Here is a 27,491-nt window from a genome sequence, read left to right as displayed (position 1 = left end):
TCCCTCTCTTTCATTCCAAGGCCTTTCAGAGTCTGCCTCTGAACCCAGCAAGTCTGGGCAGCCTCTGCATACCTCTGACACCGGCGTCACTCTGTCGGCTGCACAACGCATCGCCAGCTCCAAAAAAACTCTTTGTTCACAGCAACAGGGACGACAGAGAGAGGAGGCCAGCTCATCACCCACATCGCCAAGAGGGGACCAAGGTAAGGCACTGTCCACTTGGGAGCAAAATACGGAGAGTGGGACAGCTTCTTGAAATTGAGAGAAATTGTGCGCTAGGGTTTGTTTAGGACCATGTTTTTCTTTGGTGTTCAACCACAACAGGCTCAGACATGAGGAGTGCTGTCCTCTGGTTTTCAAGGCTTCACACAGTCATGCAGCAGTCAGAGAAAATAAAGGGGGAAGGGGTGTAAGGTGCACTTCAGTGGCTGATATGATTTAACAGATCATATGTTTTTCCTTACGGAACAAAACTCAATGTTTTCCTTCGGGGTGCTTTATGGTTTAATATGTGATCATTAGCAAAAAAGCAACAGTTTTAAAAAAAATGCCTCCAAACTTTCAAATGTTCTCAGCTAAAGACTTAAATTTCTTTATCCAGACAGAACGATAATCTCTTTGAATTTTCCTTTAGGCATGGGATATTTACTGAAATTGTCACTAATCCATTGGAGAGTGTTCAACCTCAGTTCAGCCTCCCTAAAATGTCGTCGAGGTAAACATGGCTTGAAGGCATTTTTAATGAGCTGTTGACTTTAAAAGTGGCAGGCGTTCCACAGTGTCTTGTGCCCTGAGGTTGCACTTGCATGGCTCTGTTAGCAGCGCATTCACTCAGAGAGCATAAGCAGCAGTACGACATCTGGCTCTACACATGTATTTTTTTACTTTCTATGCTTTAGCTCATTGCTTGCATTTGCAGATGATGTGTGGGCTAAAACAATTTTTTGAATCCACAACTAAACATTTTTTTTTATATGATACCATTTTAAGGAATCACTTTGTATTCTTCCCACAGCTGACTGTTGCTGACTGGGGAAATAGTTTTTGAAGCAAATATCATTGCTACAAAGACCTTTTCTGGATTTGAGCTGGGCACAATTTAAAGAGATAAAGACCATGCTGAGTTCACTGGATAGGTGCAGGAAATGGTTGCAGTCCTTTGATCCCAGCAACAGTTAAACAGTTTCACAGGTAGTTCTAAAATTCCTTAGTAACTCTTTCAACAAATCGCAATTTTGACGCCCCCAGTCTCATTATTATTCCCTGTGCCAGGGTCGTCAGGAACTAACCAGCCAATGCAATAGGGTAGTTAAAAGTGAACAGCAGTTTAAAGTATTTGCAATATTTACTCTGTCAAGTCCTTTATTTACAGTTTCATTTTTCTTTGAAAAAGCCAAGCATTTCGATGGATGATTGGAAAGAGCAGTTGTTGGAACATATTCAGGAAAATACAGTTTGACAACGCATTATGGTTATTACAGAATCCAAAAGCCCAACAGGGGAACCTGCATTTGTATCTGTTTACCATTTTTAAATTGAAATAAGTGACTTTTATCTCATTTTCAAAGTATATCCCACTGTTCCATAATATTCTTCACTCTTCAGTATATGCCTGTTCTGAATAATGCTATAATTCTGTTTTATCCTGACAAACTAATTGTATTTTCTTTTCAGTTGTCAGCTTGATGTATTAGGGCCTTAACCTTCATTTCAGATAGAATACTTAACTCAAATCAGACCCTAATGGAATGGCTTTAAACACAGTACTTTTTACTTAAACTCAAAACCTAGAGTCAATTGTTTGGTTAATATAAAAAAAGAATAAGAAAATAATGTTATCACACCTTCCTTATATAGAAGCCCAACCTCCTAATACATTTTTCTTTTGTAAATGGTAAATGAACTGCATTTATATAGCGCTTTTATCCAAAGCGCTTTACAATTGATGCCTCTCGTTCACCCGTTCACCCATTCACACACACACACACACACACACACACACACCATTGGTGAAAGGCTGCCATGTAAGGTACCAATCAGCTCGTTGGGAGCAATTAGGGGTTAGGTGTCTTGCTCAGGGACACTTCAACACACCTAGGGCGGGTGATCGAACCGGCAACCGCTCTTACCTCCTGAGCTATGTCGCCCCTATAGCTATGTCGCCCCTATTTTAATTCAGACAGGGAGGGGATCAGAGTGCAATAAGTGTCATGGTAGAGAATCAAATCCCCTGGCCACATGGGGGATTTGTATATGCGTATACATAATTGAATGAGTAGCTGGGCCAGAGGTTTTTAACTCAACCTTAACCAGATGCTGTTCTGAAGGTGTCTTTGGTCTGCTGTCCCTGCTCGTGACAACAACAATAATAATACTATTTATATTCAGTCTATTCTATTTGTGCCTACATTTTTTCAGAAAGTGTCAGAGAGGCCTCTTTGAGACGGAAAGAAGACAGGAATGGATCCTGGCGATAACTGGATCCCAGAAGATGTGGCCCGATGGTTAGATCACATTGGAGTCCACCATCACTCTACAACCTCACAGAGAGGTAGCATCTCTCCACATCGGTACACTTGGTCAAATCAATGCATGGCAGCTGAGTTTTGTCCAGCTCACCTGTATTCTTCTTACAGTTTCAAACGGTGTCAAGGGTCAACACTGTCAGATAAATGTGTAATTGGTTTCAGTGGCTGAGTTTCTGAGGTAGAAAAGTCCACCATTCCAGGACATAAATTAGGCCATTACAGTGCTAAAGTTTAGTGGACACAAAACTTTTAATGCTTTTCACAGAGTATATACAGTATTTGTCTAATAGAGCTGTATGGTAGTCTGAGGTAATTCGATTTAAGTTCTTAGTTTAACAAAGGCCAATCTAAGAATCAAGCAAGTAACATTCTGAGAACAATTCAAGTTCATTTTACATTTCACATTGCAGCCTACATGGATTGCATGGAAATTTTTCCTCAATACTCAACGATCTCATTTTGCTAGATTTAATTGAACAGTAGCCTGGCCTCTACAACACATATTACTCCAATGTTCATGTATTCAGTCTATTTAACGTGTAGGCTAACCTTCATGAAATTAATATGAATTGTATTATTTGAGTTGCACTGAAATATGCGAAGATGCTGTGTTGAGATACCGGTGCAACATAATTCTCACAATTATAGTATCATGCATATACCTACTTTCTTTTGGTTCTAGGCAACGGAATTGACCTGCCAAGCCAACATGTCATGGAACAAATAGGTATGCTTCGACCACATAGGCGGACCAGGGTGGCCCACCTGAAGAGTAGTCTTCATAGTATTTAGTGTAGTATTTACCTTGGCTGAACCACCACGCCCAGTTGTGAATGCCTGACTAGGTAGTTCGGGCCCACCTAGTTATACGCAGGCCCAACTATGAATATGGTTAGCATGTTTTTTCTCATATGAATTCTTATAAATGAAAGTACTTTATTAAGTAAAGGGATTGTGGAGATGTACAGATTTGGAAAGCATTTGTTGCACTGTGATTTGACAACGTAAAAGTCCGGCGCTAGGACCGAGAGATTTCTGGATAGCGGATCTAGCACTTTGGCATTCCTCTCATTCCAGTATGAATGGGAGTGATTGTTGTTACTCTGACTACCCCGCTCAACTCCGTCCAGAACAGCTTTCAAAACGTTATGTCAAGCTCATCCTCGGGGGAAGCACTTTATCAATTTTGCTGTGATTATTTGCGTGGGAAGAAACATTTTGGCACTTTTCGGTGGGATAATTAGGAATAACGCCAAAAACGCCAAAAGAGGTAAAGAAAATTGTTCAGTAATAACACAACTTTTATTTCTTGGACTCGTGCATTTTTTCATCTCAATTTTTGTTGCACACAGTGGGGATAGCCTAACTTGGTTCAGGTTTTCTACTTGTATTCTCCAGAGCCTGACTATGAAAAAGTATTTTTGTAACCCGTCATGCGGAATATAAAGAGAAACGCGATGTTCTTGTAACAAGCACGATGCTCTCGCATGTTGGTATATCTGATTTCGTTTCACAGAAGTAACTTAAAATACTTTTGTATGCATTTTGAAAAGCTTGCCAGTCTGGTGCAAAACTACTTGTGAGACATTCTCAAAGTGCTTAGAAAAGTAGAGTGCGGTTCATAGCTAGGTGTTGCTGAAATGCATCCTCTAGTTTTCTATTTGTGTTCACGAAAAGTGTGTCACCCACGCTTTTTGCGATACCATTTCAGGTCTCGTACTCAGACAACGTTCGCACTTCTCTGCTGAGTACATGCGGAGTCCTTGTCTCAGTTGGGCAAGATGCTCGTCTGCTCAAACACTGTTAGTTGGGAAAATAATTTTGGAAGAGACAAATTTGTTTGACAATTTATGATTGTTGTGGAATATTGTAGCTCACTAGGAATAGTTTTTAAACAATGTGAAATTGAACAAAAATAGGATGATGTCTTAAATGTGTTTTTACGCTGTTGACAAAGGCCGTTTCGGTAGCCTGCCGTCGTAATGTTAATAGCTTACATATTGCAAGCTCACGTTAATCTCTGTCTTATATTACTTGAAACAGCAGAGTAGTACTAATTGTACGTCGTGGTGTGTAGTGTGTAATGATACTATAACTCATACAATAACTTAACTGTATGTGTGTAATTTAAAAACTCTATGCGTAAAAGATTTATTGTGAAAGAATAATAGAAGTTGGTATTTCACTTTTTACCGTGTAAAACACGTTTTTGTAGAAAATTAGGCTATTTATTGCTTTTGGTAGGAAATCATCTATTGCTATTTTATTATAAAGAGTATGAAGGATAACAGTGTTGAGTAAATGACGAGAAATAAATAAAAAAATAGCCTACGTAGCCTATGTTTACAATTGCACGTTTTGTTTATTAGGCCTATGTGCCCACGTAATAGCCTACGTTTTATAGCCTACATCCCGTTGTACAACTGTATTGCATAGGTATGGAGAGGTTATTTTCTTAATTATAAGCTTCATTACTATTTTCTTAATGATAAGCTTTATTACTAATTAAATGCTTCATTCATGATCAAAAACTGATTCAGACTATGCAATGCAAATTGTAATCTCTGGACACAACAATTTAGATCATAACGTGAAATCTGATATTTAGTTGTTTTATGGAACCCTCCATAGTTGGCTTGTTTTTTTTATTTTATTTTATTTATTTTTTATTTTAAACACAGGTGAGAGAACACCAATTAACTAGAAGTTAGCCATGAATGACTGTCGCTGAGGTGAAAGCTTTTGGACTGACCTCCCCACTATCTGATTTGCTTCCCGTTTTATATGGGGTGTTGAATGGGGTTAGAATGGCTTGCCAGATAGCTTGTTCCTACAGTTATTTTATCCTTGAGCCTTCCCTATCTTCATTTTAAATCCCTTTTGGATACAGATCTTACCACTAGGTATAAAGTCTTGGCATTGGCTCAGTTCACCCAGGGGCATATTGGATGAACTGCATTCTCAAACTCAAAGTAACAAAAATAAATCTCAGTTCTGAACTCCTAAATGCAAGATTGTCTTTTTGTGAAACTCATTAGTGTTACTTATTGTTATTTAAAATATGATATTTAAATAATAATAAACCAATTTGGTATTTGATCTAACAGAACGAGAAGTTTTGTTTTTTCAAATGTTATGACTTACCAACCTATTAACATCGAAGAAAGTTTCACAAAGCTTGCTGTCTCGGGAAGACCAAAGGAGAGGTGCTTACGCAGTATTTTAAGAATCTGAAATATCTTTCTGCACATAGACTCTGGAGCATCAAGTCACAAGAACCACACTCTGTATCACGTTTCCCATTCTGCTGAGGATAATGTCCTGCCAGAGGACATCATCCCAAAGTGAAAATATCTTAAAAGAATAGAACATGCCCAGAAAGTTAGAGTCAAGATTCCCAACTCATACATTTGTACAATTTCCTGGGTGTTCCTTGAATGTTATTTTTGAAGTTGCAAAGGGCATTTAAAAATGTTATTCACTTTTTTTTTATTCCAGTTAAAAATTAAATTTGAATTCTGGATGGTAATCCATGTTAATTTAATGAGGATAATTAAATGCGTTCAATAAGTATGCAATCTTATCCTTCCTAGGATGTGCTGGAAACATTTTTCTGTGACTTTGACTGAACAATAATATGTATAAGACTTTGGGCAATGTTCTAGTCAAAATGTTATCTCCCAACCAATTGGGAATCTTCCCCATTGTTTTTTGAAATGTTAGTGGGGCTACATCTCCTTAAAATTATCCAATGACAGCTGGCTGTGGTATACCTCATGCGTCTTTGTGCCTTTTGCAGAACTGAACATGTGCATAATTTCTATCCGCATCTGGCCATTATGATGGCTTGTCAAAACTTTACCATGTCCTGCAATTTGTCTATTATACTTACAGGGTTTATTTGATTTTAGCTGTAGCATCTCATTACTGGTCATGCAACAGGGAAACTTTTATTCGCAAATCCACGCAGGTGCATTTTTTGGATAAATAGCAATGTCATTATTATGGACATTGATTCAATGTGAATTAATGCCACCCTAAACTTAGTGATTTAAGTTATTTTCTGTTAAATGTGTGGTGTGAAGATGTTACACATGCATGTATAGATAATACATTTCCAGTATGACTTATTTCATTGATATCAAGGAAGTGAAAAAATCTCGGAATTATTTTTGAAAAGTGATCAAATTCAACTAAGTACATGTGTAATGAGTTTAAACATGGCCTTATTTGAAATTTTACATAGCAGTAAAGCAGTAATTATGTATGTATGTGTATGTGTACTGTATACATAAACACAGATATGTTTCTTTTGGTATTTGGCTAACCTGCAAATATTTAGCATTGATCTTGGCTCTCCTAAGTCATTTTCATTTGATGGTGAGAAATGCCAGTAGATGCTTAGTCGCTCAATGTGTGTTACCCAGTCCTAAAAAATGAAGAAATCTATTGTTTGGTTTTTTGTTTGTTTGATTCCTTTACATTCCTCAATTTTCTCAGCTTTTCCTGGGTATCACAGCCTGCACAGTCCACTCGGGGTGTCGGATGACATTGTCTGCTGCTATCCAGAGCAAGTGCCATATGTAGGAAACCATGAGCTTCTCCCACTGACAACCCATCGCTTCACTAGAGCTGAGAGAGAATCAGGTATAAGGTCTCTTCTTACATTACTCTAAGGTGGATTCATTCATGCTTGGTGCCTGTAAACAAATTTCTAACTTGAGTTTTATACTCATGTTGAGTGACCTGAGGTGGCCCTTATGTCAATAGCCTACATTTCTTTCAGAAGAATACTTGCATGGACATCAAAATTACACACTTTACTGATGCTTTAGTATCCATGTCTATAGCTGTTTTAGTTATATGCTCTGGACTCTAGAGCTGCCAACATCTGAGCAGCAATCCTTGAACTTCCCACAGGTGAGGAGGCCTGTTTCAGTGTCTACCCAGCCCCACCTCCCCTGTACCCCCTTGACAGTGAGATGCGGGGTTCTGAGGACACCGTATCGGGCACGGTGCTGCAACGTCTGATGCAGGAGCACCTGAGGTACGGCCACCAGGGTGACTCCGTGAGCCTGTTGAGCATGCAGTCCGCCCAGCTGCCCACTCCATCGCAGCCGCCCCACCAGCACCAGGCCGCGGCAAGCACAGGGCCCAGCGCTCCGTCCTCCACCGAGAACCTCCTGCAGGACGATCCGCAGGTGGTGCACCAGTCAGCGCGACAAGAGCCACAGGGGCAGGAGCACCAGGTGGACAGCACAGCCATGGAGAAGCAGGGCACCCGCGCGCAGCAGCAGCAGCAGCAGACCGAGGAGCTGCCCACCTACGCGGAGGCCAAGGCGCAGTCGCAGCTCTTCAGGGGCCATCAGCAGGCGGTCGCTGTGACCCCGGGGTACTACACGGCAGGAGGAGCCCCCGCCGCCACCGTCAGCTCCGCTTCTTCTTCCTCGTCCTCCTCCTCATCCTCCTGCTCCTCCTCCTCCTCAGTCACTCAGAAGGCCCGGACTGAGGGCAGGGCGACGGTGAACCGCTCAGGCGGCGGGCAGCCGCACAAGGACGAGGCGCTGAAAGAGCTTAAGCAGGGTCACGTCCGGTCCCTCAGCGAGCGGATCATGCAGATGTCCCTGGAGCACAACGGGGCCAAGCAGCACCCCCCAGGGCCCGGGAGCAGCAGCCTGCCCTCCCAGGGCTCCTCTGCCAAGGTGCTGAAGGGCGGAGGGGTGCCCCCTCCCCCACCCCTACCATCGCCGCCGCAGGCTCAGGGGAAAGGAGGGGACCCCCGAGGGCCTCCACCTGAATACCCCTTCAAGTCCAAGCAGACCCTCTCCCCCATGGGCAAGACTTCACTGGCCTCCTCACCCATAGAACATGGACACTTCTTCAGTGAACAGCACCCAGGGCCAATGGCAGACCTGCCCAAAGCATACACCATGCCTCAGCCAACCAAGACAGAGATCACCTGTGTGAGATACCCACCACCGCCAGAATACTACACCAGGTAACTCTCCTCTACGTTATATCTGTGTGCCAGAAACAAGGCCCCTAACCCCTCTCACTTCAACTGACACCAAATATTCAGGCTGTTTTACATTCTAGCACAAATGCAAACTGTAACCAAGTTTCACCATTCATGGAAGATGTAGATGAGCTCAGCAATTGACTTAAGAAGGGAAAATGTAACACATTTTGTATAACAAAATATTTCAACTTGCTCACTTTTTTGCTAATCAGAGACAGAGACTTTGTCCCTCGATAACTTTGTGAGTTTGGCTGGTATAAAATTAGCTGAGCTGAAAACAGCTGCTTCGGTTCTCTGGCTTGTGTGTATTTTGCCTTTATATCGGTCCATTGTGTCAGCCATATACTTTGCATCAAGCCAATACCACTAAGTTTGTTTGAAACAGTTATCAAATAAGGATACAACCCCATCCTTACTGGTTTTAAGCTTTCCATTTTTATTGTTCAGAAAGTCAACATTTGCTCCCTGTTTATTATTGTCAATGTAAGTCATACAAAGGCATTTTTGGAACCATCTATCCCACTACCATATAACTGAAAAGACAGCTAATTAACTGCATAACACTTATCAACAACGTATGCACAAAGAGATAAAATGATTTTGATATTATTAAGTTTTATATTGTGTTCATGTTTTATATAGTGTTTATCACTATAAAAATAATGTTATACAGTTTATACAGGAAGTGCAGAGGTTGGCAAACTTGCAACTGGCATATCAGTTTGCGTCAGGTATCATAAATAACATACATGCGCTGTTAAATAGAAGTAGTCAATATTAGCGTGTATATACCACCACCTTTGAAATCATGTTCCCTAATGTGTCCTGATTATGAAGGAATGCTTCAATGTTTGCTATTCAAGGTAAGGATTTGATCCCTGGTCAAATTGCATGTTTCGTTGATTTGTAGTTATTTTTTCAAAATTCAGCAATAAATAGTAATTGTGCATTCAGATTTGCAGAAACATGTCACATTATAGTTTGTACCCTGCAGAGGCTGTTAACATCTTTTTGCTTAAAGTTTCTAGAAGACATGAAATTTAACAAGGGGTGCCCAAACATTTGCATACCACTGTATATTAAGAGAAACTAAAAAAAACAATATCAAATATATAGATTTTTAAAATAAATTGCTAGCATATCTACTAGCATGATAAAAGCATGCTTTGAGCTGTAGGCCTATTTGCTTTCTTTTGACTCATATTCAAAAAATAATTTAAAAGCATTTGTAAAAATATTACATTATGCCACAAACATGGTTACCACCAACATGAAAAATGTTTCCAGCTTGATTACTTGCTTCTTCCTTACAGTGGTGTTTAGTGAAGCTTGTCACATGACAACCCTAACTTTTAAAGAGGTCAACACAGTGGTGCCGCAGCCACCAAATGATAGCTTTGTCTAAATGGCTTACTGGGGAGGTTTATGAAGTCACAGGGGACATGTGGTCATTTGTTTTTGATTTGTCCCAGCATTCTCTGTTCCAAAGAACCCTATGAAGTGGGAGTGTGGAGACAGTTTACATGGAAACAGAGTTCAAATATACAGCGCACTGAAGTAAAATCCTGAGGGGTCACAGAGAGTTCAGAGAGCTGACACTGTTCAGGTCCTGCCTACATCATCTGTGTGCTCTAATATTGCCTGCGTGGCCTCCTGGTTCTTTAGTGATCACCACTGCGAAAGATCCACCTTTTCATTCCACCACATTAATATTGGGAATTCAATAGAACAAAAAAATCTGAGTTGTTCCCAATATTATCCAATACTACATTTTGACAAAAATTGTTAGAGAATCCGCTGTATTTTTCTTTTCTTTTTTTTTGGGCTGGTGGCTTCGGGGGTGCTGGGTGATTAGTTAAGCTAATTTCCTTTAATGTCCTTAACAGACTTTTAAAGAGCTAACATATCTCAGTGACAGTTCCCCAAAGTAGGCTTCTGTAGCTGTGAGCCAGATGAGACGCGAGCATATGGTGGCTTCACTCGTTCATGGTGCGGAGGGTGTGAGCCAAGTTGGCAGTTGACCTTTATGTGCAAAGATCTGAAACCAGGGGCAGTGCTGTCAGGTGAGGCCTGCCAGGTAGATGTGAGATGTGGCACAAGTGCCTTCAGGGTGTGTCTTGCAGGTGTGAGTCAGGGTAAGGTGATCTCTCTCTCTCTGTAACCCTAGTCATACGGGAATAATTCCTGACATCCTCAGGATTCTGTCTGATACATCAGCCTTCGTAACTTACACCAGGGGTAATATTTAGCCGTACTTGTGTTGCTGTGATGGAGGGACAGAGGTCTCAGCTAGTGACTTTCATCACACGATACATGATTTCCCCACATCCTGTGGTTAGTACTGCAGTCTTACAGGTGTCTGTATTCTGGATGAATAACTAATGTGCATTTGTAAAAATAAACATAAATAAACCAATCTAGCTACTGAAATTTCAATGCTTATTAACCTAAACTAAATATTTTATTTATTTATTTTACAAAAGCAAATCTATCTTTGTTGTGATAATTGTTTGTTTTACTTTAAACAAGCATCTATTTCTTGTATGTATACCTTCAAAATTGTTGTTAGATAGTTAAACCCTTGCTTTCTCTATCTATCTCTTTCTTTCTCTCTCTCCCCCTATATCTCCCTCTCTCCCCCACCTCAGGCAATTCCCTGTGTCCCTGGGGGGTCTGTCCCTGCAGCAGCACAGCCCTATGTCTTCACAGACCTCCTCCCTTTCGGTGGGTCTGCCCCCCCAGCCACAGCCCCCGCCTCTGCCCCTCTCCCACCACCCTGCTCACCAGCACCCGGGGGCAGCCTTCGCCATCGTGGCCCGTGCCCAGCAGATGGTGGAGATCCTGTCTGAGGAGAACAAGGCCCTGAGGCAGGAGATGCAGGCATACTGCGAGAAAGCAAACAAGATACAGCGGGTACAGTTGAACATGGACTGAATTTTACTTTTTCAGATATCAATTTTTTTTTAAACACAGAAAGAATAATTTATGTACTAAATAATTTATGAATCCAGTGCAGATTTAGGGTTGTATAGGGCAAACAGAGGACAATGCTGTGATTCATTCCCGTCATCTCAGCTCCTAAATTAACTACTCCATTTATAATGCACAGTTAGACTGAACCTCCCTAGACTTATGCTCCATTGAGTTCATGATTCTCATCAACCTTCGCAGTCTGAACTGGATTTCCAGCATATTTAAAAAACACACTGCCTATTTGGATAACAAATCTGGGAAAACCAAAAAAGTGTCTTTTCTGTGGACAGATAAAAACTGTGCATAGTTGTACAAGGTGGTGAGTTCAGGGAATGTTGTTGGAGAACACACGGGAGGGTGTTATTAGTCTGTCTGGCATCACCCGCGATGGGCCCACAGGGGGGTGGGGGGTGGGGGTCCATTGTAAAGCATGCTGGCGTCTCGCTGCTGCCTGAACAGAAACCCAAGCTTGATTCATTGCCAGGCCACCCCTCCCCCCCTTTTAAATGCTGAAACAAAAGACTCTTTGATAAGCCTCCCACTTGCCTATACAGCACAAGTGTGGAGGCCTGGTCCATCTGTTGGACCACAACAATCCTTTGTAGTGAAAAAGTCAAGTCATTTGAGTGTGTGTTTGTCAGCAGGGGGTAGGGGCGAGAGGGTTATATACTGATGTGTGGTTCCCATAGAAACATACCTGAGTTGTACCTTAGTTGTATCAAAATTAAATTGCTGAGTTGTCCATTTCAAGTCCATTTTAAAATGTCTTGCTCTCAAAAATGATTAGACATGATTAGGCTGTTCGTGGATATGTAACACAATGGTGAATCCGTGGAGGAATATGGTGAATTGAAACTGCATGATCATGGCTGCAGGTCTGTTGATTAGAGTGAAAGGCTTTGAGCTGTGCTTCTGGTGCTTCATAGTTTGAGATGGAGATCCAGAAGATCTCAGAGGCATACGAGGGTCTGGTAAAGAACTCGTCCAAGAGAGAATCCCTGGACAAGGCCATGAAAAACAAGCTGGAAGGGGAGATCCGACGCTTGCATGACTTCAACCGGGATCTGAGAGGTCAGACATCAGGGTCAAACGCCCACACGTCTGGCACCATACCTTATGGTTTACATTACTTAGGGGGGTAACTAAGTCAGCCATTAAAAACCCTACAGGCTAATGCCTCCCATGCGCCATACAATGCTGTATTACTTTCTGCTGCATCCCATGGGAAACCAAGGTTAGCCTCCTTTAAAAACGGAAGAGGAACATGCATGTGTATGTGGTGCACCCCCGCATACTTCTATGTTAGCATAAGGCAGGCCCAGATGACCTAGGTTCAGGTTAAAAAGGCCATTCCTGAGAGACTGCTTCTACTTTGTTTTGAGATGGCTATTTTTATGATATTTTCTTTCCTGCAGATCGCCTGGAGACAGCCAACAGGCAGCTTGCCAGCCGGGACCTGGAAGACCATGAGGACGGGCGGGCAGCAGGACTCTATCTGCTACAGAGTGAGTATGCAACCTGCGAGCACCAATAATTATACCTTTTACCTTCTTATTCTGTCTCTGTCTCTCTCATTCTCACTTTCGCTCTCTAGGCCACTTAAGTTCATGCCACCTTCTGTGGCTAACATGGTAATCCAAATAAATTACCCTCCTTAAGGCTTTCACTGAAAAATGTGTTCTGAGCTGCAAGCGAATTACTTCTGGGAAAAAGCGTTCTTGTTAAGTAACAGAAGACATAAAGCAAATCAGGGACATTCTTTGTCGACATTTTAAAAACTCATAAGAGCCTGATTTGTCATGCTTTTTGAAGGTCTTAACAGGCCTTAACACCCTATAGGGAAATTTGTACTGCAGTACCAGAAATCATGTTCCATTATGTACAATTTTGTCTTCTAAACTTCCAATTTCCAAGTTTGGCTTGATTTTTGTCACACTGCTTGGTGGTTAATGCGTTAGCAGGGTAGGAATCCCATCAGTAGCCTTGTGGATGGACCCAAAAACCTAAAATATATTTTCACAATGTTGTTATAATATACTCCTCCTCCGGGAGGCTTACATCTGTGTTATAGGACCACTAAGGCCAGCGTGGCTCCAGTCCAGTCCATTTATCGATTGCTCATTTTGATTCTGATAATGAATGGGTAACCGATTGGGTAACACTAAAAGTCATGCATTCGGATTCATTCCAACAAGTATACGCCAGTGTTAGATTTATCAATGCCCTACCTGTAGCTCGCTGTACCTATGCAAGATCCTGATTCACCAAATGAAGTAACTGGCCGTAGGCACAAGCCTGGTGGACAGACCTGTAAGATGTCAGACTCTGTAGTTCTCTATGCATTGTATCCTTCTCTTCCCAGTATATGCTTAGATTAGTAAAGTCAAATAGTTTTCCTTGGGGTGTCATAACAATGTGGATGTTTCCACAATAGTCCTTGGATCTTTGTCAGCGGAGCTGCGCTGGCAGTCCTTGCTCTGCCAAGGCCAATTTGAGGAGTGCTGTCTGTGTGTCAGGGGGAGCAGTGTGGTCTGTGAGTCGTCGGTGCAGACAGATGAAGCGACAGTGCTCAGTTACGTGGGGGTGAAGTGGAGTGCCCTGTAGGCACAAAGAGTTTCTTACATGCTGTCTCTGTTTGGCCACTGAACTCTCCATTAGTCCATAAGTTATTTGATGATACTGGCTGCACCATTTTGGGAAGCTCCTGTAGTATTTAAATAAAGAAGTTCAAAGAAGGTGAAATAAAGAGGTTGTAACGTCTTGGGTTTAAATCCACTGCAATGTATCAGTTGTCTTTGACATGCTTTCCACTTCAAGTTATTTTCAAACTCAAAGCTCCCTGTTAACTTTTTTAATTTCTCCATGTAATCCATTGTGCAGTGGTCTGTGTATTATCAGCAATCAATCTCTTCAGCCCTGAGTGAAAGGTTAAATTGGCTTGTGATTGAAACCCAAATTGAGACCAAAACAAAAAGAAAAAGAACCGGATGTTAGAAAAAGTGCATGGAAGACCTCAATCTTTATTGTGTATGAAACGTTTGGAACTTTTGTTTTTGTTTCTGTTCTGTTTTGTTTTTGTATAGCCTAAACCTAGTAGTGAAAGGGTTGCCTATTAGAACATGTTATGTAAAAAGGGTAGGTATAATAAGATAAAGGTTCAGCCTATACCTTTTCGGTCAATATTTTTTGTTTTCCTTTTAATTTAATGCCTTACTGTATTTATTTATTTCTATGTGCATTCTTTTTGGAAAATTGTTAATAAGGACCAAAATAAATTACTACTACTACTACTACTACTACCTGGCAGATTTCTACAGCCCATAAAGAGATAGCCCAGAAGTACCGTGCGATAACAGGATATAAAGTACATGAGGGAAAAAAATCAATTCAATAAGAACACTGCTTATTATCCACATTTTCAATTAATTTGTTTTGAGAGCCTAAACCTTCTTGTGTAAGTGGCCTTCTTGGTGATTTACTTCCTGGAAAACAGGATTTCTACGGCACAATTCTCTCTATTCTTCATTTTGTTCTGTTCTCTTTCTTTTTCTCATTCTCTCATTCATTTTTTCTCTCTCTCTCATTCTCTCTTTCCCTCTGCTCTGGGTGTACTGCTGCTAACCACAGCTTCTAATCCTGGTATTTAAATCCCAGCTCTCTGGTATTTTGCACTGTGCCTGCGAAATGCTGACTTGCTGGGGGAGAGATTCCTCTGCCAGGCCTGGCCAGTGGGAGAAGCACTCAATATGGCTGTGACCCACTCTGAGTCACAATGACTCAGGGCTGGAGGTGTCACAGAAAGCACCATGAGCTGCAATAATCAGAATGCACTTGTGAAGTAGTGTTTGCTCTGAAGACCGCAATGAATAAAGGGAAAAAAGAGTAGACTTCATATGTGGGTGCACATTCAGTGTTCATTTTCTATTTTCAGGCATACAATTAGCCTTCACTAAAATAGCACCCTTAAGATCACTAAACAAATACAGTTGCTCCTCCTTCTGCCCCTCCTCCCCCCAAGAGACTGAGATTTCTGGATTTATGTGGCCAAAAATGTAAGGTAGGAGAGCGTTATGACCTTGAATCCTGGTGGGAACAGGATTGTTGCACCCCTGGGTGATGTAATTTACCTGAAGTGCTCTATTGAAAATGAGTTACAGATTTAGAGCAGTATGCATGCTTTCACATGTACCAGAGACCGAGCTTCCTCTTTCATGAAGGCGCCATGTGATGTTGTATACACACCGTATCTGATGGAAGCCTGAAAAACAATAGCATTCAACCAGGGAAAAAAAAAGAAAATAAAATTGTCACAAAATGTCTTGTTTCCCGAATTCAACAGGACTTAGGATGGCTTAGGTCTTTTAAACACACACAGCACAGCAGAGGCTCCTGCATCTGCTCGCTGCTCCTGACCTTTTGTTCTTAACTGGCTGTTTTTGGCACATATTTTTGCCCTTTGTAAACTAGTGACCCAGAAAGATCTTATCTTTCCCCCAGTTCTCTGTCTTATTTTCCTTCAGTGTATTTGCATGTGTACCATGAGACCTCGTTTTGGCTCTTCCTGTCATTTTTGCATTTAAAAGCTTACTTCCCACCCCTGAGAGTCATGTGTTTATACAGGTTCAGCTCTGTGTGAGACAGGGATGCAGACGTTCATTCTGGGCTTATACTTAAATGCACTTGGACTGGGACAGTCCTGGCAATTTGACTGCCGTTGTTGTAATATAGTTCAATGTCTGTTTACAAAACCCATATGAAATAAATGCAGACATTGTGAATTGCCTCTCAGTCATTGTTTGATTTGAAATACAAATATGATTTGTACAGAGGAAAAACAACAAATGTGCCATCACTGTCACAGTACTTTTGCATTTAACTGTATGTGGAAAAGGACTAGAGACACATCTCCTTGCTGTAAACTGACAAATAAATGTTGTTAGCATGAGGTTTGGAATGATATACTTCGTCCAGGAACAATACTGTGCAATGCTGTATTTGGTATGATCGTGCTGACCTTGGGATCGAATCAGGACTTTAGCCGCGTAGCCCTGCATAATTGGTGGTAGTGTTACTCAGAGTTTTTGCTAGGTTTCAGTTGGCCAGGGTCTTTGTCTCATTTCTCGAGATCTGTGTCTTTAGTGATACCTGCTGAAGAATGCAATGTTTTTTTAAGTTGTGGAAAGTTTGGGGAATTTTTGTGTTAACATTATATGCTCCTGGGAAGGCATTGGCTATGGGAGTTTGCTGCTGTTCACCTGTCAGAGCAGGGCTCTCTCAAATAGCTCACAGTCTTCAAGTGTGTCAGTCGATGTGTTTGCCTGAATAACACGCAGTCCTGGGGAGTGACACAGATCTCATTTCTCCCCGCCTCCCAGCCACTGCACACCTAAATCTAAATCGGGCGGGGGGCCTCATGGACGTGCCATGGAATGGAGTCCTCATTTTTGTTTGTCTGCCAAGGCCAGTGCTGTCCTGTCTGCTGGCTGCTGCCCCCTCTGAACCAGCCCCCGCTTTTACAGAACAAAGCTGAGCGCCATGCGAGCCGCATAGGCCCCACCCAATCCCCAGCCGGTCCCTGGCATCAGCACTTTTTCCATTCGCAAGTGAGGCCCCTCAGCCTTGTATTCTGAAATAATTGAGGTGCAATGCCTGGGCAAAACCACCCTGTTCTATTAGGTCGTCAGCCTCTCTGAAATCTCTCTAACCTCACTGTTCTGCTGTGGGCAAATCCAGGTCTCATGAGCTGCTTGTACCCAGTATACCCCAACTCTGAATTAAAGTTATCAACCGTGAGATCCAATGGAATAAAAATTTGTACCATTCAGTAGCCTCATAGTGAATCCACATTTTTGATACCTGTTATACACCCATCCCAGTTCCATCCTAAACCTCCAACCTGTTCTTGATGTGAGAAAAATTGGTAACTAATGAATGTCTAAATTGTGTTATGTGTGTATTCTTTTGTCTGTTTTAGGTTATCACAACACATCTGTAGGCTGTATGTGGCAGCTTCCAGACTGATATGAGAAAAAAATGAATTTGTTAATGACTAAGTATGGCTTTTGTCGTCAAAAACGTTTTATCTCTATCTTTGTCTCCTACTCTCGCTCTCGTGCTCTCTCTCTAGGCAGGGAAAGCATTAAGGAGAGAGAGAAGTTGGAGATGGAGGTAGCAGCCCTGCGCACGGCTAACGAGGACCAGCGGAGGCACGTGGAGATCCTAGAGCAAGCACTCAACAATGCGCAGGGCAAGGTGGTGAAGCTGGAGGAGGAGGTAGCTTTCCAGGCCCATCTGCATTTCGTATCTTATCCACGTACTGCTTTAAATTTATCCACACCTCGTAAGGTTACTCTATTTTAAGGTCTAGTTGCTGCTGATTAATACAGTAATATATTGACTGGGCACATTTTTGTAAGTAGTGTGTGGTCTGATTTTATATGGATGAATTTTGGTTCGGTAGGGCAAATTAATATTTAATAAAAAGAAGTGAAATTCAAAGTTTGAAGTGGTATGTCTTTTAAGGTGAAAGGGTCAAAGTTTTAAGATTTTTTAAAGTATTAAGTGAGAAGGTGTGACATTGACGGTTGGGCGTGTCTTTCCCTGGAAAGCTGCGGAAGAAGCAGGTGTATGTCGATAAGGTGGAGAAGCTGCAGCAGGCCCTGTCGCAACTGCAGGCTGCATGCGAGAAGAGGGAGCAGCTGGAGAAGAGGCTGCGCACACGACTGGAGAGAGAGCTAGAGTCCCTACGGTCCCAACAGGTGAGAGACTCCGCCAGGAATTATACCACTCATGGACAGAGGCAACGCCAGGATACCAGGCACCATTGATCACTTGGAATGCTCCACATTCCATATCACTTCCTGGTTCAATTTATCGTTATTAAAATGGGGCTGAAACATTCAGATGCAGATTTTTCATTGTCTAAAATTTAATTTAAATTTTAAAATTAATTACTGAAGTAAATTTCACATAATACATGTGTACAACATTACACATTCGAGAAACTGTGAGGATATATATTGTCCTAACTGCAATGCAGTCTTTCTGTGCTGAAGTTATGTGTACAGTTCCCTAGCTGTTACTCCACACTCCTAATCTGTTAGCCAGGTTGTTTGTCAGCTACATGAGGTTGGAATCTCATGCATGCTATGGAATCCTCAGGGGTCAGTGGTCACTGCCCCCAGGAAGTGCCACTGGTTTCTGGAATAGTATCAGCTGGTTTTGGTCATTTCAGTTCCTTTGAGTCACAGAAGGGAGTCTCGTGTTCACCTCCTTGGCCTTCTGTTCATTGCAATTACTTTGTCTGCCTCAGTCGTAATTGCAGGGCGTAAGGAAAGAGCTCCACAAAGAAAGGACATGCTAGAGAAGTCAGTTGACAGCTTGGTGAAAACACAAAGAAACCTGTGGCTTAGAACTTGTTGAGAGATACTGAAAGCATTTGATACAGGGCTTTATTTCTGAAATTCTTTGTGGTTTGAGAACCCAGAGGCTTGTGTCACTGGTTCACTGTCTTGATATACTTTTATCTAGAAACCTAACACACAGAGGTTCAAGACGTTGGGGGAAAGTCTTTGTAAATTACTTATTGCAAAACAGTGCTACATCCAAAGCCAGTGGAAGCAGGAGGCAGACGTGCTGGGTTTCTGGTTTCTATTAGTCTGCCATGCCCTGCTGTGAAACGGCAGGGCATGGCAGAAGATGGTGACAGCCTGATTGTTCTACCTGTGCTCGGCTTCCTTTTGAATGCCAGGAGAAATGTCTGTATTTGATTAGCTCCCACTTAGAGCTGATTCATTACCGTTACATAATGGCACTTTGTGGAAAAAAAACAACTTTACTGGTATTTGGTAGACATTTTATCCAGAGCGACTTAAAATGCGACTTGCAAACACAAGTGTAAAAATCAGGGATCAAAGTACCGAGGGGGAAGTGTAGACAAATATGAGTACAAGAAGTGCTCGATTGACAAATAGCCCACTACCCTTTCTAACGTTAAACAAAGTTTTTAAAGAAGAACAAAACAGACCTAGTGAGCATTACGCTACATTAAATGAACAACGGCAAATTATTTTTGAAAACAAACAAAAAAGAAATGACACCTAATCAGGGCTAATAGGGCTGGGTTAGTAAGGTAATAGTGATTAAGGGATAATAGTAAGTGCTTGAGAGGAGTCGAGGTGCAGTCCGAAGACATGAGACTTCAGTCCACGCTGGAAGAGGGCCAACATCTCTGCTGTTCTGACTGCGATGGGGAGCTGTTTCATCCCCCAAGGGACCAGAACAGAGAGCAGACATGACTGGGAAGTGCAGACTCCGGCAGGGGGAGGAGTCAGACATCCCAAGGTTGCCGAATGGAATCTGGCTGGTGTGTATGCTTAGATGATCCTTTGAAGGTATTAAGGGGCTGTCCCCTTGACAGCCTGGTAGGGTAGCACCAAGGTTTTAAAATCTGATGGAAGAGGTTACAGCTGGCCAGTGGAGAGCAGTGAGTAGGGGAGGTAACGTGGGAGTGTTTTGTAAGGTTATAGACCAGGCTAGCAGCAGTATTCTGTATGAGCTGCAGAGGTCCAATGGCAGGGAGTTGTGATCAACTCTCCAGTCTCCCCTTCTGAAGCCAGTATATACCTTAAAACATGATGATCGCCTCCCAACAGGAAGGGAGAAATAGGCTTGGTGTGAACTGGAATTGATTTCCAAATGGCATTACCTCCAAGTTCAACGGTGATTTATTGGCAAGACAGACAGAAGAATACACACAAATATATAGTGAGCTCCATAATGTTTGGAGCAAAGACATATTTTTTGTTGATTTGGCTCTGTATTCCACAAGTTTAGACTTGCAATCAAACAATGCTGTGGTCATCAATTGTAGAGGTCTTTATGATAACTGAGCTCCACAATGCTTTCTGGCACATCTGTGATTCTTATGCTGACAAACACCAATAACAGCCTCCAAAGGCAATCAAAAGTCTAGAATCAAGACTAGATACTTAAAGCTCTCTTATACCTGCACTAAAGAAGCAATAAAACACACCTGATCCAAAATGGGGGGACTTTATATAAAAAGTGTGATTATTTCTACATGGTAAAATGAAAATACATTAAATACCCTTTAATATCCTTTAATAAAAGCTGAGAATCTGCACTTTAACCTAATATGAATTGTTTGATTACAAATCTAAAATTATAATACAGAGCCAGATCCAGAAAAAATATGACCAATATTTATAGAGCTCACTGTATATATATATATATATATATATATATAACATCAACATATGACACATCTGTATATGTAAACAGGTAATAGCTCTCTTTGTCTCTCTTCTCAATATCTTTCTCTCTTGCTGTAACAGCGTCAGGGAGGGGGGGCCCACAGTTCCCCGCCGTCGGAGTACAACGCCCCCACCCTGATGGAGCTGCTTCGTGAGAAGGAGGAGAGAATCCTGGCCCTGGAGGCTGACATGACCAAGTGGGAGCAGAAGTATCTGGAGGAGAGCGCCATGAGGCACTTTGCCATGGACGCCGCCGCCACCGCCGCCGCTCAGAGGTGAAGAGCATGCTGGGAACTCCGGGGTGTTCTGCCACAGCACAGGGCGCAGGGGGCGGGGTCACAAAACCACATGAGTGCCGCTCCGTAGCTCTTAATGAGGCAGTTTGCAGAGGCAGCGTCTGGTCTGTCTAACGTTCATTTATCTCATCTGATCTGGGATTAGAAATTCCCCTTCTGTTCAGGCTTCAGTTCCTTTTATTAAGTCAGCTGCTGTAGTGCCCAAGTGCTTGGCTCAATAGTGAGACGCGGCTGGGTGTGTCCTTCTTGACAGGGATACCACCATAATAAACCATTCCCGTAATGGCAGTTACAGCGACAGCTCCCTGGAGGCGCGCATCTGGCAGGAGGAGGAGGAGATCCTGCAAGCCAACCGACGCTGCCAAGACATGGAGCACAGGTACCAGAGATCAAAGGGAAAGGAGACACGAAAATCGATGCCCCTAAAGCATGAGAGAACAGCCAACTTCTTCTTTTGCCTTTCAGCTAACTCTCAATGAGCACAAGCTATCTTAAACTCCATCCACATACATTTACTCTGGTCCATTACAAATTGCATACGAACAATCCATTCTCGTCATGAAAACTAGTCCATCTTTGTAATTATTTGGAAATATGCATGTAATTGAGGTTGGCTCAGATTTGTGTACAGTGTTTAAATTGCAAACTGCTTGATGTTGTCTGCCTTTCTTCTGTCCACCAATCATCCTTTCCTGTGGGTCTGACTGACACTCCTTTCTCCTCACGCCCGCAGAATAAAGAACCTGCACGCTCAGATCATCGAGAAGGACGCAATGATCAAGGTGCTCCAGCAGCGCTCCAGGAAGGAACCTGGGAAGAGTGACACCGTGCCACTGCGCCCCGCCCGCTCCGTGCCCTCCATCTCCGTGGCAACAGGGCTGCACTTGCGCCAGGCCTCCCAGACCAGCAGCCAGATCCCGGAGGAGAGGAGGGAGGAGAGAGGCTGGAAGGGAAGCGCGAGTGAGTGGCGGGTGGCAGTTTGACCATAACCTGCTTAGCGCACTGCTCATTAAGCTCTGCAGGATCCACATATTTCCAATGTAGCCATGAATTAAATAGTACATATTTACCTCAGATATATTCACAACAGTTTCAGTACATTAGCAGATCCACATAGTTGTTTGTATTATCCAGTAATATGCCTGGATATCTACTGTACTTATGTTTCAGACCTTATGAAAATACTTGTACTTGTACTGTGGATCAAACCACCAGAGGGATTGTGGGGGGGGGGGGGGCCTCCAACGCTTGAGCCTCCTGGGTTCTGACAGTAGTCTTCTGTTGTTCTTTCAGGTGTACTGCTGGGCAGGGAGCCCCTGGAGCACCTCCTGCCTTCCCTCCAACTGATCCCCACCCCTGCCTCGCTGCCCTCCACCCCCCTGCTCTCTGCCCACATGAAGACTGGAAGCAAGGACAGCAGCACTCAGACGGAAAAGAGCCCCGAGCTGCTCAGGGCCACGCCCATCACTGGCAGGGCCAGGCTGGGCAACACGCCCAGTGGCAGCCCCATCCTGCGCCACACCCTGGCCAAGGGAGGAGGTGAGAAGACAGGTGAGGCCTAGGGGCGGAGCCGTTCAACCCACAGAACCACCACCGTGGGGTTGTGGGTGCTGGTCTGAAAAGCATGCAGTTGATGTGTTGCTGTATGCAGTCTCTCTTTGTCTTAAAAGCTTTGAGGCAAAGCAGTCCAAAAATATGGGCCCTGGGTCCCCCTGTCTCCCCTTAAACAAAACCAGTAGGTCCTGACTGGTTTTTCCTTTGCCTGGTCCTGCCGTGGTCCTGTTGTTGTAAACACATGCTTTGCTTTCTTGTGTTGTGACTTGAGTTTTGTGTTGACACCACAGCCCAAATAGGGGTGGTCTATGTGTAATTTAATGCATGGTATGGTTATATGGGTGGTGTGTAAATCTGGATATGCTCAGGTTAGGTATCTCAGATAATGGTGGCACCAGCATACACTATATATGTGTAACATATTTTCCTTCAGCCTGCATTATAGTGATCTGCTGTCCTTATGTAATTTTTTATCAGTTATTTTTAGTTGTGCTGTATCAATTCATTCTGGCATCATGCTACATTGAATCATCTAAATTACTGTAATGGCACATAGAAAAATAACTATTATACAAATATATGTAATATTTTATATTGAAATATTGTGATGTGTAGCCTTATCAAAACATAAATTAATCAAATTATAATTTTATATAGCACCCACCTTTAAACAAAGAGCAAAATTAAATTGAGACATTGGACAGCCACGATTACTACACTGTGTGCCAGTACCAGGAACTGCATAAATTGGGCGATAGATAGACCTCTATCCTAGTACACGTGTGAACATTTCCGTGCAACATGAAGTCAAGCTGGATGTGCAATTTTAGGAAGTACAAATCGCCTCTAGGGGTTTGTTTCCTTAAAAGGGAAGCTCAAGCTCAGAAATGTTCACGGTGATGTAGAATCCCTTAGGAACAGGCCTAACACAGGCTTGCGAGGGTCCCCCTCCACCTCTTAAATTGCCCTTTGTGTCGCTGTCTACAGAGATTTCCCTGGGCAAAGTGATGGACAGCAGGCCTCACATGGGTTCTGGCCACCGGCACGAGCTCCCCGATGCGGATGTGGTGGAGATCCTTATCTGAGCCAGGCCTGCGCTGACCCAGGAAGAAGATGGCTGTCAGTTTCACACAGATTTGGGATGCGGTGTCCAGCAGGGAGACTAAGAGAGAGAGCGAGAGAGAGACTTGTAGAAGCAGATGTGGACAGTAGAAAGGGACCAGGTGAACAGATCGAAAGAAGGTTGAAAGAAGGCTGGGACTGTGTTTTTTTCCTGAATGACGGAAGCGGAAGCTAGGAGGCAATTTGGGAAATTCACAGGAAAAAGACTGTCGGAAGTTAGATGGAAGAAGCACCCGGAAGCAACAAAGGAATGAAAAGGGGAGAGAGGTGACTGAGGGAGAAAGGCTGAGTGGAGGTAAATGTCCGTGGAACATGGAGAGCAAATGGGTGGTTAATTTCACAGTTTTAAAAGCAGGCAGTTGTTTCATTTGGTTCTCTGACCTTGCAGTCTTAAAAAAAATAGTTGTGGGCCTTACATATTTTTAACAGACAAGGCATTCTGGGTGTGTGTCGTGCCTTTCTGATTCTAACAAACAATGTCTGTGAATTGTCATCAGTTCTAAAAAGGAATAACAATGCAAGAGAATTCTGCTTGAAAGGTGCAAAAAGACCATGCATTTCACCACGGTTCACTCTAGCTCAATGGAGTATACTTTTGTGTATTGTTTTTTTTTTTTTGTGAGTAAAAAAGATTTACTCCCATAAGGCAAGCAGCATTTCTGTGTGTATATTGTTTCAGCTGTGAGTTTTGTAAGGGACGCAACCTTCTTGTGTGTGTGGCTGGCATTCCACAAGGACATTGGCCTTGGGCTTACAGCTGTGGGGCTATGTTTTGAGTGCAGAAGAAGCACTGGCAGAGCTGAGAAAGCTGTTAGCACAATTAAGAGTGGTAAATAACAGCTGGGCAGAGCTTAGCTTGTTCAATGTGAGGACAAATGTACACATGAAGGTACCGAGAGAACATGAGATGTTTTCTTTCAGACACTGAATATTCTGAATGTGTAATTCCTTACACAGACTCTGCAGCTACACTTCTACACTTTCACAAATTTATAAGTAAATAAAGGAATGTAAAATAAATTTATATATAAAAATATAATTGGGATGAGAGAATTGCACAACCCCATCCTATGTGATGGATTGAATAATATGAGTTCCAATGCTGTGGGAAATGAAACCCCCCCCCCCCACCCCCATAAAAAAAAAAACACTGGTCGTTGCATTTAACTTATCCTATCGTGTTAATAAAATGTAGGTATTGTTGATATATTCCCCTTTTTTCTCTAAACCTGTGTTACATCAGCAGGTTTAACTGAGGAACAGAAGCCCATGAAGGAGGGGTATGTGTGAAATAAGGTGTAAAATGGTGAAATCATTGACAATGAGAAAGAGCAAATAAAAACAATGCCTCTGAATGCCTTTGCAGACCACAGGAAAAGAAGCATTAGACTAAAGGGGGTTACTGCAAAATAGCATCGCTTAGCATTTGAGAGAAAGTTTAAACGGAAAAGAATAAGAAGCAGTTGATTTTTAGTTTTATCTCTTAATTTTTAAAATGCTGTGGACTGTTTCGTCCTGTTAATTCATGAACCTTCTACTGTAGATTGCTGTGTTAGATACATTTTTATTAAAATCTAAAACTAAATTATGTCTTTACATCGCTATGGATAATAGAATTTTTCTAGATTTTAAATTTTCTATACATTGATTTTCACTTTTCATTTATTTTAACAATACATTTGGTTTTGTGTAGTAGTTATGTTCTTCTAAAGATGTCTGCAAATAAAATATTGAACAGATCTGAGGGTGCATACCGGGATAAAGGATAACAATTAAAACAGGAATATTTGAATCGGATGGTTTTGTCCTGACAGAAAACAGTCATCTCCCAAAATTCTTACTGCCAGTGGTCGCGTTAATGCAGGACTCTGCGTTTTTCTTTTTTGTTTTTTTTTTTTGTTTTCCACAGAAAAAACCCAAAAGGAGACAGAAATACACTGCATTCTATAAATGGACATATTCCAAGTCTTTTGGTGTCTGCCATTTGTGCTGTTCATTGATCATAATATTAACACAGCCTTTGGTAGCATCGGGAGATTCAAAGATAAAGCACTTAATTTTAATAAAAAAGTTGAAAACAAAATGTCATGCTATTGCTAGCTTGCTCAACATGAGTAAATTAAAGACATTGCCACAAAACGATTAAATAATATTAGCCTCTGTGGCAAAAATTTGTTTTGATCAGAACACTAAAACATTAGTATTGTTGCTTATTCCACCCTGCTAATCCCTCTTTCATCCCACTTCTGTTATAAGTGTCAAAATAAAATTATGAAAGACATACATTTATTGTTTTATTGTTAGTTGACATATTGAATACAGAAAGTTATTTTTAAGTGAATTAGTGTAAAACGCAGATTTTGAAATGTTCTGTATTCCAAAGACACAGCATTCCATGGGCTAACGCAACCACTGGCTGTATAAGTTTTTGGTGAAGCATTTTTAGTTCATTCCAAAATATTGTTAACAGTATTGCAGTAAATATTGAAGTTTTTTTTCTGATGAGATGTTTGTACAAACCTGTACAGGAAGGCGATATTTGTACATAAAGAATATGTTATTCTCTGTAGCAAATGGTGCTTCGGTCAACCAAAGAGATTCCTACTTGCAGCATACAATGGTGCCTTCATACGTGTACTGTACAAATTAAATTGAAAAATTGCACTTGTTCCTCCATGTCCATGATATGTGCTTCAGTGTTTGTTTTTACTCTAGATGTAGCCTTTGAAAAATTCTTGAAAATGCCAAAGCCTGAATGCCATTCCATTCCATTTATTTTTTCTTGTTGATCAAGCAACAATATTACATTGACTTCTTATTATCCATCCTGCTGTTTCCCTTCCTGTTCCAAGATGCTTCAGGATTGGCTTTTAAGTTTTGGTTCCAGACATATAGCTTTTAACATCAAGCTGCCCTCTAGCAGGGTCCTGAAGAACATAATAACAACAATGACAATAACCATAATGTAAATATAAGGAAACCTTATCTTAAACCACCAGCTGACAGGTAGCACCCACGTGGATGAGAGAGAGCAGCCATTATGCATGCCAGTTAAATAAGGTAAGTGATGTCACCTGTCAGGTTACAAACTGGTGTGGAAAGCTACTGGATATTAGTACCATCTGTTAAAAGAGGCTAGGGGCTGCTACACCCCTCCAGGGAATGAGGACTGACTGATGGGGGGGGGGGAAGGAAGCGGATCAGGGCACTGACAGGGAGAACGTAGAGGACGGGGAGTGCACTGCAAGCTGCCTATTAATACAGCCGGCCTCTGCATGCCTCAGTGATTCTTTTAGGGGATTCCTGAGCCGCGTCCCAGCGTTGCAGAAGCCTTTAGCTTATGCCCAGCACAAGTGCTGTGAGTCCGCCTCACCGGCCTGCCCATGACCCCTCGCTGCCACCTCCCCCTCCCCCTCCCCCGGCACCCCTCTGCTCCGTCTGCACCTGTTTGCACAAGTTCAGGAATGGCAGTGTGTCAGCGAGATGGGCAGATGGAAGGGATGCCTGTCTGATTAACCTGGCTGTGCTGTGCTGGGGGGTGGGGGTGGGGGGTCAGATGGCAGGGCTCAGAGACCTGGACTGCTCCTGCTGGTGTCTTTTCCTTGGTTTCTGTGGAGCTGGTTGACCCTGCCTTCACTTCTTCCCCAAGAACAAGAGTACCACAGAGCAAAACAGCATTACGCAAGATGGTGAATGTCCTACACAGTGATCCTATGATGTTAGA

The 27,491-nt window shown here is 42.4% G+C and overlaps 1 protein-coding gene across 5 annotated transcripts; it reads left to right on the top strand.

Annotated features, from left to right (window-relative positions):
- Nucleotides 1-62: 62 nt before the first annotated feature.
- Nucleotides 63-26,431, top strand: LOC135236355 (angiomotin-like protein 1). 5 transcript variants are annotated; one of them, XM_064302659.1, is made up of 15 exons: nt 63-203; nt 2,419-2,551; nt 3,211-3,255; nt 7,029-7,175; nt 7,449-8,526; nt 11,196-11,460; nt 12,447-12,591; nt 12,936-13,025; nt 17,648-17,793; nt 18,129-18,278; nt 20,877-21,070; nt 21,345-21,470; nt 21,825-22,051; nt 22,385-22,642; nt 23,633-26,431. In XM_064302659.1, the coding sequence occupies exons 2-15, from the start codon at nt 2,461-2,463 to the stop codon at nt 23,728-23,730; spliced, it is 3,060 nt and encodes a 1,019-aa protein (XP_064158729.1). In that variant the 5' UTR covers nt 63-203; nt 2,419-2,460; the 3' UTR covers nt 23,731-26,431. The 5 variants fall into 5 exon arrangements, with proteins under 5 accessions (XP_064158729.1, XP_064158731.1, XP_064158730.1 ...); XM_064302660.1 differs by lacking the exon at nt 63-203 and adding an exon at nt 1,051-1,191; XM_064302661.1 differs by lacking the exon at nt 3,211-3,255.
- Nucleotides 26,432-27,491: the final 1,060 nt, after the last annotated feature.

The sequence above is a fragment of the Anguilla rostrata genome, chromosome 12 (genome assembly GCF_018555375.3).
Source record: "Anguilla rostrata isolate EN2019 chromosome 12, ASM1855537v3, whole genome shotgun sequence".
NCBI classification, from domain to species: Eukaryota; Metazoa; Chordata; class Actinopteri; order Anguilliformes; family Anguillidae; genus Anguilla; species Anguilla rostrata.
The sequence above is the reverse complement of the archived record's forward strand: the minus strand, read 5'-3'. Positions and strand labels throughout refer to the sequence as shown.

Coding starts and splice junctions, on each gene's coding strand:
- LOC135236355 (XM_064302659.1), top strand. CDS start 2,461: ATGGATCCTGGCGATAACTGGATCCCAGAAGATGTGGCCCGATGGTTA. Junction 18,279..20,876: donor AGTCCCTACGGTCCCAACAG/GTGAGAGACTCC, acceptor TTGCTGTAACAG/CGTCAGGGAGGGGGGGCCCA. Junction 21,071..21,344: donor GCCACCGCCGCCGCTCAGAG/GTGAAGAGCATG, acceptor CCTTCTTGACAG/GGATACCACCATAATAAACC.